Source organism: Symphalangus syndactylus, chromosome X (genome assembly GCF_028878055.3).
Source record: "Symphalangus syndactylus isolate Jambi chromosome X, NHGRI_mSymSyn1-v2.1_pri, whole genome shotgun sequence".
Classification (NCBI taxonomy): Eukaryota; Metazoa; Chordata; class Mammalia; order Primates; family Hylobatidae; genus Symphalangus; species Symphalangus syndactylus.
In genome coordinates, this window is record NC_072447.2 from 137298684 (window position 1) to 137300811 (window position 2128).

The 2128-nt window shown below is 50.9% G+C and overlaps 1 protein-coding gene across 1 annotated transcript; it reads right to left on the minus strand.

Moving 5' to 3' along the window:
• Positions 1–240: 240 nt before the first annotated feature.
• Positions 241–1865, minus strand: LOC129475603 (ubiquitin-like protein 7). Its single transcript, XM_055267761.2, has one exon. It carries the CDS (start codon positions 1625–1627, stop codon positions 365–367), a length of 1263 nt encoding a protein of 420 aa, XP_055123736.1. The 5' UTR covers positions 1628–1865; the 3' UTR covers positions 241–364.
• Between the last annotated feature and the right edge of the window lie 263 nt (positions 1866–2128).

Sequence of the window (2128 nt, forward strand, 5' to 3'; positions counted from 1 at the left end):
TTACAAGAAAAAAATCAAACAATCCCATCAAAAAGTGGGCAAAGGATATGAACAGACACTTTTCAAAAGAAGACATTTATGCGGCTAACAGACACATGAGAAAATGCTCATCATCACTGGCCATCAGAGAAATGCAAATCAAAACCACAACGTGATACCATCTCACACCAGTTAGAATGGTGATCATGAAAAAGTAAGGAAACAACAGATGCTGGAGAGGATGTGGAGAAATAGGAACACTTTTTTTTTTTGAGAGTTGACCATCAGGTATATTGGGGAAGGGAGAGATGGAGGCACCTTCATGAGTGCCTCCCAAAGGCAGCAGCCTCTGCAACTTGCTGGGGGTTCAGGAGAAGCAGGGAGTTCATGGGGCTCCTCCAGCAAAGATGAGCTCCAGGGCCACTTGGATGTCCCCACCAGTGGCCTGCAGGGCCCACAGGCTCAGCTCATCGTCCTGGATGCCCATGTCACATAGCTGCTGCAGCTGGGGCTGCCACTGGCTCTGAAGGCTGGGCTGCCCAGAGGCCTGAAGGGCATGCTGTAGGACTTGGCTGAGGAGATCACTGGTGATGGGCGTACCTGACTTGACACCAGAGGACACTGGTGAGGTCCCTGAGGAATGGCCCTGGGTACCAGGGGTCGGTGTGTGAGAGCTGCTCTCCGGAGTGCTAGCCAGGGCTAAGGCGGTGGCCAGCTCACTCTGGGTGATGGGCCAGGGCCCAGCAGCTCCACTGTACCCCAGGAAGGCTGGGCAGGAGCTGGGGGTACTGCTACAGGGTGTGGACCTGGTGTTTGGGTGAAAGTCGTCTTTATCATCTGAGAGCCCTTCAAACAGGAAGCCACCTCGCATATCCCAGTATGAGCTGGAGGGCATGCTCCGGGAAGAGAAGTCAGTCCCAGTCATCGGGGCACTGCCTGCTATGGAGTGCAGAACCAGGACAATGGCATTGACGAGGGCTGGGTGAGCAGGCACCAATGTATCAAGCATATTGGGATCAGCGAAGACAGAGAAGAGGTCCTTGTCCTGGAGAACCCCAAAAGCAATAAGGTCACTGCTGAGGCCTGGGGTGGCCACAATGAGCTGATCCAGAGATTCCTTATTGCTGGGCATCTTAAAGACCGCCTCCCTGTAAGAGGAGCTGCTGTGCAGTGCAGTGTGCAACACCCGGAACTCTCTCATGGCAGCCACTTTGTCCACAGGTTCCGGTTTCTGATCAGGTTCGGGCCAGGACTTTTGCAGAACATGGACGGTGGACCCAGATTGAATGCCATAGAAGTCAAGTGTCTGGTCATCTTTTAGCTTCCAACCACAGTAGATGAGATCAATCAGCTCAAGGTCTGGAACAGACTCCTGCAGTTTGCCAGCAATAAGCTGCTTCAGAAATGAAATACTATAGCCCCCTAGAGAGTATTCTCCCAGTTCTGTCTCTGGCAACTGAAGAATAGACTTTGGAGCAAGTGGCTGGTCAGCCAGCTTCACCGCCAGGTGCCTGTCTGAGAGAGACATCCTCTCTCTTTCGCACTCTCTCTTTCTCCCTGGCATACATGGAACCCCAGAAAATAAATCAGAAACTCTGACGGCAGAAGAATCTTGCAAAGCAAGATAAGTTCTTGTTATAGTCATCATTATTGCTTTCAAAGAGACCTCATGTCTCACTTAATCCTCACAACGGTTCCCTAAGGCAGGCATTAGCCACATTTTATGGATGAGGGAACCAAGACTCAGTAAAGTCACTGGCCCAAGGTCACAGATCGCTAGTAATGGGGCAGGGACACTATCCGGTGGCGACCTCACCGCTCCAGTGGGACCAGCTAATTAGCTGACACACATCTAGCCCGTGCTGCCCAGGGGCCCAGCGCCCTCACCCGTCCCGCGGAAGAGAAATAGGAACACTTTTACACTGTTGGTGGGACTGTAAACTAGTTCAACCATTGTGGAAGACACTGTGGCAATTCCTCAAGGATCTAGAACTAGAAATACCATTTGACCCAGCCATCCCATTACTGGGTATATACTCAAAGGATTATAAATCACGCTGCTATAAAGACACATGCACACATGTTTATTGTGGCACTATTCACAATAGCAAAGACTTGGAACCAACCCAAATGTCCATCAATGATAGAC

What these genes read in the sequence shown, in the direction of transcription:
- LOC129475603 (XM_055267761.2), bottom strand. Translation starts at nt 1,627, where the DNA reads ATGATGACTATAACAAGAACTTATCTTGCTTTGCAAGATTCTTCTGCC.